This window comes from Salvelinus fontinalis, chromosome 37 (genome assembly GCF_029448725.1).
Source record: "Salvelinus fontinalis isolate EN_2023a chromosome 37, ASM2944872v1, whole genome shotgun sequence".
Classification (NCBI taxonomy): Eukaryota; Metazoa; Chordata; class Actinopteri; order Salmoniformes; family Salmonidae; genus Salvelinus; species Salvelinus fontinalis.
In genome coordinates this window covers 27227511-27242979 of record NC_074701.1, presented here as the reverse complement: position 1 = coordinate 27242979, position 15469 = coordinate 27227511, and the positions used below count along the sequence as shown (strand labels likewise).

General features: G+C 44.0%; 1 protein-coding gene and 2 long non-coding RNA genes across 4 annotated transcripts in view; 2 read left to right on the top strand and 1 right to left on the bottom strand.

Moving 5' to 3' along the window:
• The first annotated feature begins 4287 nt into the window (after nt 1-4287).
• LOC129836348 (uncharacterized) lies at nt 4288-4794 on the top strand. Its single transcript, XR_008756647.1, has 2 exons — nt 4288-4520; nt 4626-4794. It is a non-coding gene; the product is annotated as an uncharacterized LOC129836348 (long non-coding RNA).
• A 4412-nt stretch (nt 4795-9206) lies between these two features.
• LOC129836007 (uncharacterized) lies at nt 9207-9709 on the top strand. Its single transcript, XR_008756591.1, has 2 exons — nt 9207-9435; nt 9541-9709. It is a non-coding gene; the product is annotated as an uncharacterized LOC129836007 (long non-coding RNA).
• A 2921-nt stretch (nt 9710-12630) lies between these two features.
• Nucleotides 12631-15469, bottom strand: part of LOC129836446 (GDNF family receptor alpha-1-like) — an 81668-nt gene continuing 78829 nt past the window's right edge. For both annotated transcript variants that reach the window (XM_055902620.1, XM_055902621.1), the window contains one exon: nt 12631-15074. In XM_055902620.1, the coding sequence (XP_055758595.1) occupies nt 14919-15074 (156 nt within the window). In that variant the 3' untranslated portion in view covers nt 12631-14918. The remainder of the gene's footprint in view (nt 15075-15469) is intronic.

Here is a 15469-nt window from a genome sequence, read left to right as displayed (position 1 = left end):
TGTGTAGTCTATTTTCCCTGTTCGTGCGTTCTTCGTGTTTTATGTAAGTTCCATGTCCAGGTCTGTCTATTCCGTTTTGTTATTTTGTTAATCATTCAAGTGTATTTCGTTTCGTGTTTTTTCCGTCTTGTTAATTAAAATTATGTATTCACAACCCGCTGCGCCTTGGTCGAATCACTACTCCTCCTTTTCGGTTGAAGAGGAGGAGGACTACCTTTACAGTAAGTTTATCCAATGCAAAAAAAATCTACATTTAAGTGGTATTAATATTAATTTGCATATATTTACATTAATTCCCATATATTCCCACATATTCCCGTTAATTCCAACGGAAAGTTTCCACCTGAATATTCCCCAAAATGTGCAACCCTAGTCACAGATAATGTTTTGAAAATGTTACAAACACAAAATGGCATCTTGAACTATATCTGAGCCAACTGGCATGGCAAACACAAATGAAAAGTTTTAAGTGTACTGTAACAATGACAGTTCAGTGGCATCTGCTTAAAATGCTCGACCTCCAAGTGAGTATGACTGGGGAGTTTAAGTAGAATTGTTACAAGCTTGTTTTGGCTGGTCTGTAGCTAATTCTTTAGATGTTTGGGGCTGCTGGGGAACCATGATGGTCAGGCATAATCAAATCAAATGTATTTATATAGCCCTTCGTACATCAGCTGATATCTCAAAGTGCTGTACAGAAACCCAGCCTAAAACCCCAAACAGCAAGCAATGCAGGTGTAGAAGCACGGTGGCTAGGAAAAATTCCCTAGAAAGGTCAAAACCTAGGAAGAAACCTAGAGAGGAACCAGGCTATGAGGGGTGGCCAGGTCTCTTCTGGCTGTGCCGGGTGGAGATTATAACAGAACATGGCCAAGATGTTAAAATGTTCATAAATGGCCAGCATGATCAAATAATAATAATCACAGTAGTTATCGAGGGTGTAGCAAGTCAGCACCTCAGAGTAAATGTCAGTTGGCTTTTTTAGCACGTCCGGTGAACAGGTCAGGGTTCCATAGCCGCAGGCAGAACAGTTGAAACTGGAACATCAGCAAGGCCAAGTGGACTGGGGACAGCAAGGAGTCATCATGCCAGGTAGTCCTGACGCATGGTCCTAGGGCTCAGGTCCTCCGAGAGAGAGAAAGAAAGAGAGGAGAGAATTAGAGAGAGCATACTTAAATTCACACAGGACACCAGATAAGACAGGAGAAGTCCTCCAGATATAACAAACTGACCCTAGCCCCCCGACACATTAACTACTGCAGCATAAATACTGGAGGCTGAGACAGGAGGGGTCAGGAGACACTGTGGCCCCACCCCATCCAGGCATAATCAAAGTGACACTGGACTAGCACACTGGCCAGCATCTGAAGGGTGTCTATAGCTAGGTTTCCTTCAGGGTGTCTATAGCTAGGTTTCCTTCAGGGTGTCTATAGCTAGGTTTCCTTCAGGGTGTCTATAGCTAGGTTTCCTTCAGGGTGTCTATAGCTAGGTTTCCATCAGGGTGTCTATAGCTCGGTTTCCTTCAGGGTGTCTATAGCTAGGTTTCCTTCAGGGTGTCTATAGCTAGGTTTCCATCAGGGTGTTTATAGCTAGGTTTCCTTCAGGGTGTCTATAGCTAGGTTTCCTTCAGGGTGTCTATAGCTAGGTTTCCATCCACCTGGTGATAGATTTTCATGCAAATATTCTAAAATCCGCATAAAAACAATGTGCACAATTTCCCATCATAGTTGTGTTTCCATCAAATTGACTTGTTGAGGATTAAAGTCTGTGCGTAAATAGTAAATACGTAGCGCAGATATAAATAACTTTGTACCGAATAAAAAATACAAGTTAAATGGGTTTCCATTGCATTTTCAACTCTAGGCCTGCTGATGGTTTTGTCACAGAAAATGTTGCATAGGTATAGCTAATGTGTCCACACTGGTACTGGCACCTGCGCTCTAACCAGCAGCTCACAGATACAGTGCAGGTATAGCCAACTACATGAGGAGATTATTATGGACAAAAGTGCAATAAATTTTTTTATTTGTCAAATGGCGAATACCAAGCATCGATCATCATGTCACCAGAATAAGACCCTGGATATTTATTGGAAAGGAGCATCAAGCTCATTATGCACTTTCACCACCCTGTGAAGTTCATCATAACTTATTTTATAAGTACCCTAATAAACTGCATGCTTTCAGGAGTCATAGTGGAAGGACCACACACCATATCATCGCGTGACCCCAAATTTACTTCCATATGATGGTTATTAAATACATATTTGTAAAGGCGTTTCCACCACCATTTCTCGCATGATTAATTTTACCGTCACAAAAAGATCCAACTTTTTCTAGCGTGTTTAGTGTTGTCAACATTTGGAATGTATACTGTTAAATTTTCTGTTTCCATCAGGTCTGTCAAGACATTTTTTATCCAGCTTTACTCACATAAAAAGGTTGGATGGAAACCTGGTTAATGTCAAGCCATTTTGAGAATGCTGGAATTATATTTTTTAACCCCCCCGTGGGCCGAATGTTTGACACCCCTGCTTTAAATGGACCGTGAACGGCCGAACACACTCATTGTGAAGACTCGGGGTCAACCGACCCACGTTCATATGATTGATCCCACACCCAGAACTCAATCTTTACATCATTACGCCATTATGTTCCAATTGCGATGGGTAATTTCCACTCTGTAAATGACTGAGCAGGGCCGGCCCTCTTACAAAGCACATGGTTGTCCCCTGGACCCCCGTAGCCTCAGAAGAATGGTTCTGTGTTCTATCCCACACAAACCTGACCAGTTTTACTTCACGCTCTCCACCACAACAAAAGGAGGCCTTCTCCTCACATCAGACCAAGAACAAAGAGAAAAGGAAAAAATTGAAGATAATGACAGAAATTAGTATCTGATGAGATTGGGAAGAGTGATGGGAAAGTCTGGGTCTTCGGTCTGTGTGGGAGGGGGACTTCAATGTCAAAACTTTCGGTTACACTTTATTTGGATATTCCATCTGTAGATGCTCTATAGACTATCAGTACCATTTCAACTAACTATCTACTAACCCTAACCCTAGCCCTAACCTTAACCCTAAACTTAACCCTTACCCTAACCCTTATTCTAACCCTAACCGTAACCTTAGCATGCAGTTGCTTATCAACAGGTAGTTTGTAGATAGTCTGACCATCTGAAGACTATCCAAATAAAGTGTGACCAAACTGAGTAGCGTTACTGGTTCATGCCGTTGGACAGGGTTTCATCTGAATCAATTAGTAATACATTTTCACAGAAGAGCTACCATGCATGACAATAACATTGGTCTTTGGTACTTTATTAGGATCCCTATTAGCTGTTGCTAAAACAGCAGCTACTCTTCCTGGGGTCCACACAAAACATTAAACATGACATAATACAGAACATTAATAGACAAGAACAGCTCAAGGACAGAACTACATCAATTTCTTTTCAAATGGTTACATTGTTATGTGAACTGTGGAATACAAGTTAATTTGTGAGCAAGATTCATCCAGGTCAGTATATCTTTACAATATAATTTGAAGGGACATACAGTACGATTGTAAACTAGCCTCATAATTAGGGATTATAAAACAGTGGAAAAATGACAGCCTTAACATTTATTAGTATTCATAAAACATTTGTCCACATGCCATTAACTGCCCGTGGGGGTTTCAGTGAGATAGAGCAACCCACATGTGACATTTTTTTAATAGATGTGAATTCATGTCTGTGTAAGGGGACTTGTGTTTGATGCTCCCATGACGTCTTTTCAGTTTTTAAAACCTATTAAGTAGTTTCAGAATTTACTTGCAGACTTATTCAGAGTATGGGTGTGGTCTCCACTAATAACGGCAATCTTTATGATTAGTTTAGTGCAAAGACTGACATGGTAAGGCTGAGAAACAAGGCTGGACGAAGGGAGCAATATCTGACCAAATCTCTCTAAATTTCAGGGTTGTAATAGATGTTGTTGAAATAATATACAGTGCCTTCAGAAAGTATTAACACCCCTTGACTTTTTCCAAATTTTGTTCAGTTACAGCTTGAATTCAAATGGACTAAATTGAGATTTGTTATGTCACTGGCCTACAGACAATACCCCATAATATCAAAGTGGAATTATGTTTTTCAAAATGTTTACAAATTAATGTCACTAGCTGTACCAATATCATATGCATATACACACACACACACACACACACACACACACACACACACACACACACACACACACACACACACACACACACACACACACACACACACACACACACACACTGTCACGAATCCCGCTTCCTGAGTCTGGGTTTGCCTGTGTGTCTGTCCTGGAGTGTGTTTCAGGTGTCCTGGAACGCACCCTGTCTGGTTGCCGGGCGAATTAGCTCGTTGGGAGATTGATGTTCACCCGCACCTGTTTCCCATCAGTAATCTGCACACCTGTCCTGATCATCATCTCTCCCCTTCATAAGCTCTGACCTGACTTCCATTCCCTGCCGGATCGTTAGCCATGAACAGTATGTTGTGCCTTAGTACCAGACTCCAGTTGGATAGTATTTGTTTTGTTGTTTTCGATTACGTATTGCTTGCCTTGAACTTACCTCCGTTTGTTTTGCCTTCAGTTACTCACCTGGATCATTCACTCCATTCCCGCCTGGTTGACAGAGGATTCAACTACTCCATTGGATTCACCTATTTCCTCTCATCAATTCACCACCGCTGCCCGCTACGCCATCTGGATATATCTACCCTTTCACATTTAATTGTAAATAAATACTCACCTTCTTCCTACGCTCCTTGTCCTGGTCTGCTTCTGGGTTCGATCTTGAAAGAACGTGACAGAACGATCCGGCCAGTGATGAACCCAGCGGACATGGACTCCGTTTGCCATGCCATTACCCAGCAGGGGAAGACATTGGGACAACACAATACGGCGCTACAGGAGATAGCGAGTTCGATCCAGAACTTATCCGCTAGCTTGACACAAATCCAGGATCAGCTCAGTTTGCCGGCGATTCATTCACCACCGGTTTCACCTATCTCACCTGCCGTGTCTGGAGCGGTTTCATTCCGTGAACCCAAGGTACCGACGCCTGATAAATATGAAGGGGATTTGGGAAAATGCCGTTCATTTCTTATGCAGTGTGGGTTAGTGTTTGATCTACAGCCCCATTCTTACGCCACTGACAAGGCTAGGATAGCCTTTGTTATTGAACTGCTGCGTGGAAGAGCTCTGGAATGGGCTTCAGCCGTTTGGGAACGACAGGGAACCTGCACGGCTTCATATCAGGAGTTCACGGGAGAGATGAGAAAGCTTTTTGATCATCCAGTCCGAGGTAAGGACGCAGCTAAACGTTTGTTCTCTCTCCGCCAAGGAGCTCGCAGTGTGGCAGATTTTATGATTGAGTTCAGGACATTGGCTGTGGAGAGTGGTTGGAATGAGGAGTCACTACAAGCGTTTTTTTACAAGGGGTTGTCAGAGGAACTTAAGGACGAGCTGATATCTTATCCAGAGCCTAGTGACCTAGACAGCTTGGGCGCTTTATCTATTCGGGTAGATAATAGAGTCCGAGAGAGAAGGAGGGAGAAGCAGTGGGGCCCATCCAATCAATCTGCAACTCGGTTACCATTCGGTTCAGGAGGTGAACCAGGACGTATTGATCGTTATTCTCCACACGGGATTAGTGGAGGGGTCTTGCCACCAGATTCTGAACCAATGCAAGTGGGGCAACACGGGCTAACTAAGGAGGAGCGCCAACGTAGACGTGAGACCAATAGCTGTTTCTACTGTGGTAGATCGGGACATTACATCTCCGCTTGTCCACAGCGCTCGTTAAACTGCCCGGCTCGCTAGTTTTGGGAGGAATTTTAGCGAGCCAGTTTCAATCTCTCAAGGATCTTGTCAGACCCCGTTTTCCTGCGACCCTTATGAATAAGGATCAGAGCTTTGACATGAACGCTTTTATCGATTCAGGTGCCGATGGCAGCTTTATGGATGCCGAATTGGTGGAACAGCTGGGGCTTTCCAAGGAGCAATTGCCGGAGGCCATTGAAGCAACCACTCTGAACGGCAGTAGTCTGGCACGGATCACTATGAGGACTGAACCGGTTAAGATGTTGGTGTCGGGGAATCATTCAGAGTTTATCTCCTTCTTCATTCTGTCCTCGCCCCATGTTCCTCTGGTTCTTGGTTACCCCTGGCTGAAGGAACACAATCCTTCGTTTGATTGGGTGACGGGGAAGGTAACTAGTTGGAGCATTGATTGTCATGCTAACTGCCTTAGGACTGCCTGTTCTCCTGCTGTTTCCAGTCAGGTCAGTGATTCTGCTCCTCCTGATTTGTCCCTGGTTCCAGAAACATATCACGAGTTGGGTGAGGTATTCAGTAAACAGAAGGCTCTGTCCCTTCCTCCCCACCGACCTTATGATTGTGCGATTAATCTGTTTCCTGGAGCTGCTTTTCCCAAGGGACGGTTATACAGTATCTCTCGACCTGAACGTGAGGCCTTGGAGACCTACATCAAGGAGTCTCTAGCTGCAGGTCTCATTCGGCCATCGTCATCACCTCTGGGAGCAGGATTTTTTTTTTTGTGAGCAAGAAGGATGGCTCTCTTCGACCGTGTATTGACTATCGGGGTTTGAATGATATTACGGTTAAGAACAAGTATCCCCTGCCCTTGATGAGCTCGGCTTTCGATTCCTTACAGGGTGCTACGGTTTTTACGAAGCTTGATTTACGTAATGCTTATCATTTGGTTCGGATCAAGGAGGGGGACGAGTGGTTGACTGGGTTCAATACTCCGATGGGACATTTTGAGTACCAGGTGATGCCGTTTGGACTGACCAACGCTCCGGCTGTGTTCCAAAGTATGGTGAATGACGTTCTGAGAGATATGATTGGTATTTTTGTGTTCGTTTACCTGGATGATATCCTCATCTTCTCGAAGGAGCTTTCTAGCCACGTTCTGCATGTCAAGCAGGTCCTGCAGCGGTTATTGGAGAACCGTCTGTTCGTGAAGGCTGAGAAGTGTGATTTTCACGCCCACACGACGTCCTTCCTCGGGTACATCATATCCAGGGGAGAGATCAAGATGGACCAAGAGAAGGTTCGGGCGGTTCGGGATTGGGTCCAGCCCGGTACAAGATTGCAGCTCCAGAGATTCCTGGGGTTTGCGAATTTTTATCGGAGGTTTATCCGTGATTACAGCCGGGTGGCTGTACCTTTAACTGCCCTGACGTCTTGCACCAGAAAGTTCTGTTGGACTCCTGAGGTAGACCGAGCATTTCTGGACTTGAAGAGCCGATTCACTAACGCCCCGATTCTCTCTCAACCTGACACTTCCTGTCAGTTCGTTGTGGAGGTGGATGCTTCTGATGTGGGTGTGGGCGCCATCCTGTCCCAGCGTAGCTCCACTGACGGTAAACTCCATCCCTGCGCTTTCTACTCTTGTCGTCTTTCTCCAGCTGAAAGAAACTACGATGTGGGTAACCGGGAGCTTCTCGCTGTGAAGCTTGCCTTGGAGGAGTGGCGTCACTGGTTGGAGGGAGCGGAGCAACCGTTTGTGGTCTGGACTGACCACAAGAATCTGGCTTACGTGCAATCGGCTAAACGTCTCAACGCCCGTCAGGCCAGGTGGGCTTTGTTTTTTGGACGTTTCAATTTTTCCCTGACGTTCCGACCTGGGTCGAAGAACCGGAAGGCGGACGCTCTGTCCCGGATGTTCTCTAAGACGGAGGAGAGTGGGTCAAGACTGAGACGATTCTTCCCCAGAATGTTGTCGTGGGAGCCGTTACATGGAGGATAGAGGAGGATGTGATGGCGGCCCTTCGGACGCAGCCCGGCCCCGGTAACGGTCCACCCGGTCGGTTGTTCGTACCCGAGTCGGTCCGTTCTGCTGTCCTTCAGTGGTCCCACGCCAGCAAGATAGCTTGTCACCCTGGCGTTGCTCGGACTATGGCACTACTGCGCAGACGTTTTTGGTGGCCTTCCATGGGAGAAGATACCCGGAGGTTTGTTGCCGCATGTTCTGTTTGTGCCCAGAACAAAAGTACCAATCGGCCCAGCTCTGGACTTTTTCACCCCCTACCTATTCCTCGGCGACCTTGGTCGCATCTGGCCCTGGATTTTGTCACGGGATTGCCCCCTTCTGTTGGGAACACGGTCATTCTGACCATTGTGGACAAATTCAGCAAGTTTGCTCATTTTGTCCCTCTCTCCAAGCTTCCATCGGCTACGGAGACGTCCGAGATCCTTGTTAGGGAGGTTTTCAGGGTTCACGGATTGCCCAGTGACATTGTTTCTGACCGTGGTCCTCAGTTTACCTCTGCTGTCTGGAAATCCTTCTGTTTGGCCATTGGAGCTACAGTCAGTCTCACTTCTGGATTTCACCCACAATCTAATGGTCAGGCGGAGAGAGCCAACCAGAAGATGGAGTCCACGCTGCGTTGTCTTGTCTCCTCTGATCCTACCTCTTGGTCATCTCAATTACCCTGGGTTGAGTATGCCCATAATACCTTTCCTTCATCTGCCACTGGGATGTCCCCCTTCCAATGCCTTTACGGATACCAACCTCCTTTGTTTCCTTCTCAGGAAAGGGATCTCTCGGTTCCCTCTGTCCAGACCCACATTCGTCGTTGCCACCGGACCTGGCATCGGGCCAGGAAGGCTCTCCTTAGAGTTTCTGACCGGTATCAGATCCAGGCGAATCGTCGCCGTATTCCTGCCCCAGCTTATACGGTTGGAGATAAGGTTTGGTTGGCTACACGGGATCTTCCTCTACGGACGGAGTCAAGGAAGTTGTCACCGAAGTTCATTGGTCCGTTTGTAGTGGAGAGAATCATTAATCCTGTGGTGGTTCGACTCAAGTTGCCTGCAACACTTAGAGTGCATCCCACGTTTCATGTCTCCTGTCTCAAGCCGGTTCACCTCAGTCCACTGTTGCCTCCTCCTCCTCGTCCTCCTCCTCCTCGGATGATCGGAGGTGGTCCTGTCTACACGGTGCGCCGCATCATGGACTCCAGACGGCGGGGTCGAGGGTACCAGTATCTAGTGGATTGGGAAGGATATGGTCCAGAGGAGAGGAGTTGGATTCCTCGGCGTCAGATCCTGGATGACGACCTGCTTCGTGACTTCTACCGCCTCCATCCTGGCGCTCCAGGTAGTCCGCCCGGTGGCTTTCGTCGGAGGGGGGGGTACTGTCACGAATCCCGCTTCCTGAGTCTGGGTTTGCCTGTGTGTCTGTCCTGGAGTGTGTTTCAGGTGTCCTGGAACGCACCCTGTCTGGTTGCCGGGCGAATTAGCTCGTTGGGAGATTGATGTTCACCCGCACCTGTTTCCCATCAGTAATCTGCACACCTGTCCTGATCATCATCTCTCCCCTTCATAAGCTCTGACCTGACTTCCATTCCCTGCCGGATCGTTAGCCATGAACAGTATGTTGTGCCTTAGTACCAGACTCCAGTTGGATAGTATTTGTTTTGTTGTTTTCGTTTACGTATTGCTTGCCTTGAACTTACCTCCGTTTGTTTTGCCTTCAGTTACTCACCTGGATCATTCACTCCATTCCCGCCTGGTTGACAGAGGATTCAACTACTCCATTGGATTCACCTATTTCCTCTCATCAATTCACCACCGCTGCCCGCTACGCCATCTGGATATATCTACCCTTTCACATTTAATTGTAAATAAATACTCACCTTCTTCCTACGCTCCTTGTCCTGGTCTGCTTCTGGGTTCGATCTTGAAAGAACGTGACACACACACACACACACACACACACAGTGCATAGTTCTAGTGTATGCCTCTGGATACTGATGGACTGGCATAAATTGGGAGCTCATTAAACAGTATTTTACCACTGGTGTGATGGTGATCTTCACTGGGACAGCGTTGCTGTAAGTGATAGCTCTCTCCTGCTGCGGTGCTCTGGGAATGGTCAGGCCTGAGGCACAATGCAGACAGACAGTGTGGTCAGAATGAATGTTGAGGTTATTTCTGCTACTCGATATTATCTGTTGTCTTCATCTCAACTAAAATAGTGTACCATAATTTCTTCTTCCAATACTAACTGTGCCCAGGGACACAACTACTGTAATAACTACTGTAATTTCTTCTTCCAATATTAACTCTGCCCAGGGACACACCTACTGTAATAACTACTGTAATTTCTTCTTCCAATATTAACTCTGCCCAGGGACACAACTACTGTAATAACTACTGTAATTTCTTCTTCCAATATTAACTCTGCCCAGGGACACAACTACTGTAATAGCATCTTCCAATACTAACTCTGCCCAGGGACACAACTACTGTAATAACACATGTAATTTATTCTTCCAATATTAACTCTGCCCAGGGACACAACTACTTTAATAGCTTGCTAGCTGCTTGTTACTGTACATTTGTGGATATGAACATACATCTGAAGACGATGCTTAACACATGTTTAACCCCTTCTATTTCACCGACTAAATATGATACCAGCACTTTTTTAGATTAGATACGTCCTGTGCAAGGCCAGCTTTATACAAAATGAGTTTCAATAGGACTTCCTTATAAAGCCAGCTCATCTAGTTCACCAATCTCCTCAATAGACCAGTCTCTTACAAGACTATTTTGTTAGACCATTTTAGCCTTGTTAATTGCCTGAAAGATGTCTTCAAGTACTTCTGCTCATAGTCCATTGTTTTCTTGAAGTGCAGTTAAAGGTCATCTCCATAGCCAAGGTTCCTTTAAGTCAGCACTATATTGACTCCTCCTCAAGGTCTTAGGCCAATAGATTAGGTAACACTTCTTAGTAAGCACGTCTCCAATGTGAAATGCAGTTTGACTCTCATTATCAAACATCTAATTCCCCACATTTACGAGAACTAATGCTCAATATCTTTATTTTACTGTTCCCTTTTTTGCCAGAGGGCTTTTTCATTTCAAGGTTGTGTATTGCATTTGTTTGACATTTATACCTTTTATCTTTTTGCCTGAAAAGGCATTATCCACCTTTAGCCATTTGTAACTATTTTTCGCTTTTATATGATTGGAAATATTGTGCGTGTGCATTCGGGGGGGGGGGGGGGGGGGGGGGGCAAGCTACGTAACGTTGGTATTATTTGGAACACATTCCATTCAACCTCAACTGATACGTATTCGTCTTGGAAACCCAGGACTAAAATCTTGGCTAGTTGCGTTAGATGCTTGATCAATGTTACGTGTGTCTGTCCACGAGAGATTACCCATGTCTGACTACAGTATGTACAATATGTAACATGTCTTGTTATGATATAACTGTCTGGGCGGCAGGTAGCCTAGCAAGTAAGAGCGTTGGGCCAGTAACCGAAAGGGCTCTGGTTCGAATCCCTTAGCTGACTAGGTGGTCACTCTGGATAAGAGTGTCTGATAAATGACTATGTCAAATGTGGACTGGATTAATATAAAAGATACATATCAATCCAAGTTCAATAACTTAATGGTAAAACCTGATACTCGCTACAAAAGCAGCATGAACATCTTCAGTGCTCATTTTCAACGTCACTCAGACCCATTTCAATGTACGTTTATCTCAGCTGCTGATGCTGCTGCTGCGTTCTGTCAATGTCTGTATCACATGTTGTAACATATTATCCCATATTCATTATTTCTGTCCATCTTGAGATGAAGAAAATACCTGCAAGAAACACAGATTTACATGAAGTACCAGATGACAGCTGATAAAACTGTTGAAACAACCACAGCAGTGACATTTTAGCCCTGTTTATACCTGCCGCTTACATGCGTCCTGATATTGTCCTGATCTTGGCAGTTCACTGTACACTTATAAGATCTGATCAAAATCAGTTCACAATGCGATTTTTAATCGTCTACACCTGTCTAAAAATGTAGGCACAATCGGAATGAGGAGAAGAACAGGACAAACGACGCATGTTAGAACCAGGTATAAACGGGGCTTTTGAGTTGATTTCTGAAAATAAAATTGAACAACTTGATGTAATAATTGTGAGGCTTTCTCTAATCTGAGGGATTGGAAAGGTCAACCCTGTTGGCTGTCGTTCTACTCATTGCAACTACACAACCCCCTCCTGTGTCCAGGGAAAGGCCACAACTACAGCCATTGGATAATATTTTCTTGCTTTCCTGTGGAAAAGTGCATGCATGACATTTACCCTCCTTTCTGTCACGTTTTCTGTGTTTGTGCATCTGAATTGATCTGTTTTTGCATTCCATGTTTTATTCCTAGAATATTTCAGGTGGGATTACCTTGAATTTGACCCGATGTGTTCTGAGAATAATCTAGGCCCAGGGAACATTCAAACATTTTCAGAACTTTCTTGTGTTTAAATCGTGACGAGAAGATCATTTTTCATTTGACATTGTTGAACATTTTTCCTGGGAACTGTTCAGCTGACATGATAAAGCCAAGGCTGATGTCCTCCTCTCAGCATGTCATAGATAAACTGTTGTGTGTCAACATGGCCAATCTTTTCAGCACAGCTCCAGATTCCACCACTCACACGGTTCATCCACAGGTACCAGACAATGGGTACACGTATCTAATTAAGCAGACTCTCTGTCTCTCTCTCAGCCAGCAAAACAGCGTTATAACAGGCCACAAAACAACCTCACTGTTGGATGAGTCAACATTTTAATTATCATTTTATTTAGATTGTACATTTTCACAAGCCAAGAAGTATTGTGGATAGCTGAGGGATTCTTTGTTTTCAATCTGTATAAACATTGCAATTAGTTTCTTCTAGTTAAACAACCAATGTGATGTAAATGAATACAAATACTCTAGGGTATTTTATTTCTTCACCTGCCTCTTAGTGGGCTTGTTATCCTCCCTCACCCACAAATTCCATCACATTCATCCTCTGTCACTGTGAAATATCAGCAATCTGACTACAGATACCAATGCGTTAAACCACCCAGCTGCCTCAGACCTCATAGATAAAATGTTCGTCTTTATCCTTTATTGCATTTCCTATCACCCATGTGATATTGTGTACTTTAACCTCTGGGTACGGTCCTATATGCTCCTTACTTGTGCGGGATGTCAAAGTGTAATAAATAAAGGCCCAAATAGTAAAAGATAGAAAGAATAAGATGTTATATACCAAAAAACAATATCATATTCAGGCAACTGCATAAATGAAACTATGGTAGAATATTTGTTGGCTCTGAAAATGTAAGAGGAGAGCTAGATCGATATCTTATCATTTACAATAGTTCCATCATATGTACTGGGGAAAATATGTAGCTTGCTGTAAAACAAAAATGCTATTCTCTAATGTGATGTATTTTATGGGGAATCTGATCTAAATTGCTCACAATGCTCCTGAGCAGGATAGAAATAGACATTTCTTATCCAATTACTCTTTCAATCAAGTACACACATCTAATTTTAATGCCTAGTAAATAACATGTAATATACATTGTTTTGAAAAGCCACACGAACCCAAGCAGCATGTCATAAATGCTTTAAAATGTCCAGTGGCTAAAGTAATTTGCCGCACATGCCACATGTATGTGTGAAGTGACTGTGTGCTGGGTAGTCCACATGAGGAAATTATTACTTCAAATGTATCTCAAAATGGATTGACATTTTTAACTTGCACATTACATCTGAGAAGTTACATATGGTTATGATACAAGGCTGATACTTTCTCAGCCATTCTCAGGAGACATACAAAATGCTACAATTTACATACAAGAGTCACATGTTCTGCGTCAGCTTGACTCAGATGCCAATCGTATAAGATTTACAAGTCTTTGTTCCAATAAGATTGACAGTTTTATTGTGAAGGTAACATGACAATAGATTGAGAGCAAATTGATGCTAGTGTGTTGAATGGTTGTGTGTAATTAAAGTGTACACAACAAAGCGTTAATTATGAGAATCCATCTGTCACGTGATCTGTTACAACTCAACGCTGTCATCTGTACGGCTGTTGTCAACAGCTCCAGAGCACTTTACGATGCTTACAGAGCAGTTAGAGTATAAACACATTCAGGTAGGAATGGTCTGTCTACCGGAGAAAACCCTACACCCATTCCCCTCTTTCATCCAGTATAGAGAAAATATGTCAAACTGCTTTGATAGACCAAAATAATGCTTGATTCCATGATGTACATTCTCCACATCACCCAAATAGCTCATTGTACATGTTAGGAAGAAACTAACCTCGACATGTGGATGTGAGTGTGTACTGCATGTGTCTTTGCGTGTGTGCTTTCTGCATGCGCTACAATGTCAAAGTGAGCTCTTGAAATTAGTGTTTTGCTGCAGAGGGCCGAGTTAGTGACAAAATGGTGGCGTCCCAACAGAATAATGAGTTCTGTAGACCATTCTAAATGAAAGGTTCCATGGTGGTCTAGCCATCTATACTGTCTGTGCTCTGGGCCTTCGTAACTCCATCCCCATCTCCATCTCCAAATGATACCATATCAAAACACACACGCACACCACAGATGAGATATATTGACACCTAAAAAGCTGCCTACCTCATTTAAACCACTGCCATCAAAGTGATGGGGATTTTTTTGCTTCTTCAAAGTCCCTTGGATAAAAGCACCTGCCTAATGACCATTATTAATACAGTAAATCCCATTGTACCAGGAACTGACAAAAAGCCACCCGCCATTGTGTATTGGAATTTATCAATGCATCCTATATTCTCATGATCGCCCAGTGACCGACACAGAAGCTTTTCCCTTTGTAAAACAGAAACGGGAGAAACACAGCGAAACTGAGTTACATTGAGATCACTTTAGCACACTGCTTCAACGTAAGACTCTTCAAACAAGAGTTTAAAAATAATCAGAGAGAAGGGAAATAAAAATACAACAGGTATACTGGGAACAGAGAATATCATTTCATCTTTATACAAATTTAGTCTGTCCATGTTTTTGAAAGGTAGCATGGCTACAAGACTGCCGCGGGGTAGAGCGCCGCCAGGGTGCAGTGTAGCAGCGCGACCAGCAGGGGCAGCAGTGAGTAGAGGTGTGTATTAGATGGTGGCAGACCGGCTGAATTCCTGGCGATGGAGTTGGAGGTACCGGAGTCGTCGATCTGTGGGTCCTATGGTGGGAGGGACAGAGAATGTCAGAGGAGCGATAGAGCAAGTTAACTTAGGCCTGATCAAATGCTTTTTCTGGGGGGACATTTGTGCCATCACTTTGCTTGCTTTAGACTTTTGTCCAACTGTCAAATTGAAGCAATCTGACAAATCCCGGCTGCATCTATAACACCTGCATTTAAATTGTCCACATTCATGCTCTCTTGGGGCTACATTTACATTTACATTTAAGTCATTTAGCAGACGCTCTTATCCAGAGCGACTTACAAATTGGTGCATTCACCTTACACTCGCAAAACACTATAATAAAGAAAAATAAACAATTAGAGAAAGCTGACATAATCCAAATCAAATAAGAATGTCTTAATAACACCACAAAAGTGTGTGATTAAATTGG